The sequence below is a fragment of the Empidonax traillii genome, unplaced genomic scaffold (genome assembly GCF_003031625.1).
Source record: "Empidonax traillii isolate 1590-97213 ecotype Southwest subspecies unplaced genomic scaffold, ASM303162v1 scaffold715:size483424, whole genome shotgun sequence".
Lineage (NCBI taxonomy): Eukaryota > Metazoa > Chordata > Aves > Passeriformes > Tyrannidae > Empidonax > Empidonax traillii.
The window spans coordinates 168431-169780 of NW_020955908.1; the positions used below are offsets into that span (position 1 = coordinate 168431).

Genomic DNA, 1350 nt, shown 5'->3' on the forward strand with positions numbered 1-1350 from the left:
CACGACGCCTCCCGCGGGGCCCGACGAGAAGTTGCCCAGGGCGGCCTCCAGCGCCGGCAGCAGGAGGCTGGAGCGGGGCAGGTGCTTCTCCACCTCCTCGGCGCCGATGAAGGCGGGCGGAGCCGAGCCCATGGCGAGCACCGGCACCCCGGGACGGGACGAGAGGAACCCGACAGGGCGCACCGCCCGCTCCGCCGTCGCGAACTCGCCGAGGCGTCCCCGCCCCCCGGCCCCGCTGGATCCCGGCTCAGCTGGATCCCGGACCCGCCTCCACCACCCGGCAGGCGGAAGCTCCGGGACGTCCCGCTGAAGGTGCTCCCGGACGGGAGCGCCGGCGGTCCTGGAAGTGCCGTGCCCGCAGCATCGCCGGCCATCACAGAATCACAGAGTCAGCCAGGCTGGAAAAGACCTCTGAGATTATCGAGTCCCCCTGTTGACCCAACACCACCCGGTCGACTAGACCATGGCATTGATGCCACATCCAGTCTTCTCTTAAACACCTCCAGGGACGGTGACTCCTCCACCTCCCTGGGCAGCCCATTCCAATGTCCAATCATTCTCTCTGTAAAGAACTTCTGCCCCTTCCAACCTAAACCTCCCCTGGCGCAGCTTAAGACTGTGCCCTCTTGTCCTGTCGCTGGTTGCCTGAGAGAACAGACTGACACCCAGCTGGCTACAACCTCCTGTCAGGGAGCTGTAGAGAGCGATAAGGTCACCCCTGAGCCTCCTCTTCTCCAGGCTAAATATCTCCAGCTCCCTCAGCTGCTCCTCATAGGAGTTGTGCCCCAGACCCTCCACCAGCCTCGATGCCCTTTGAACACACTGCAGCACCTCCATATCCAGCGCTTGGAGGAAGGCGGCTGCAAGCGCCACGAAACGGCCCTACCACTGTTTGTTTACGGCTCGGCACAGCCACTCCGGGACCGCGCACCCCGAGGCACATTCCGGAGGCGCATCCCCGAGGGACATTCAGCCAGGCAGAAAGGGACCTGGGGATGCTGATCGACAAGAGGCTGAACATGAGCCAGAAGTGTGCCCAGGTGGCCAAGAAGGCCAATGGCATCCTGGCCTGCATCAAGAACAGTGTGGCCAGCAGGAGCAGGGAAGTGATCCTTCCCCTGTACCCTGCGTTGGTGAGGCCACACCTTGAGTATTGTGTTCAGCTCTGGGCCCCTCAGTTCAGGAAGGACATTGAGGTGCTGGAGCGGGTCCAGAGAAGAGCAACCAGGCTGGTGAAGGGACTTGAGCACAAGTCCTATGAGGAGAGGCTGAGGGAGCTGGGGTTGTTTAGTCTGGAGAAGAGAAGGCTTAGAGGTGACCTCATCACTCTCTTCAACTACCTGAAGGGAG

At 62.4% G+C, this 1350-nt stretch overlaps 1 protein-coding gene across 1 annotated transcript in view; it reads right to left on the minus strand.

Annotated features, from left to right (window-relative positions):
• Positions 1–153, minus strand: part of CRYM (crystallin mu) — a 12125-nt gene extending 11972 nt beyond the window's left edge. The window contains exon 1 of the mRNA XM_027900228.1: positions 4–153. Within this exon, the coding sequence (XP_027756029.1) occupies positions 4–132 (129 nt within the window). The 5' untranslated portion in view covers positions 133–153. The remainder of the gene's footprint in view (positions 1–3) is intronic.
• Positions 154–1350: the final 1197 nt, after the last annotated feature.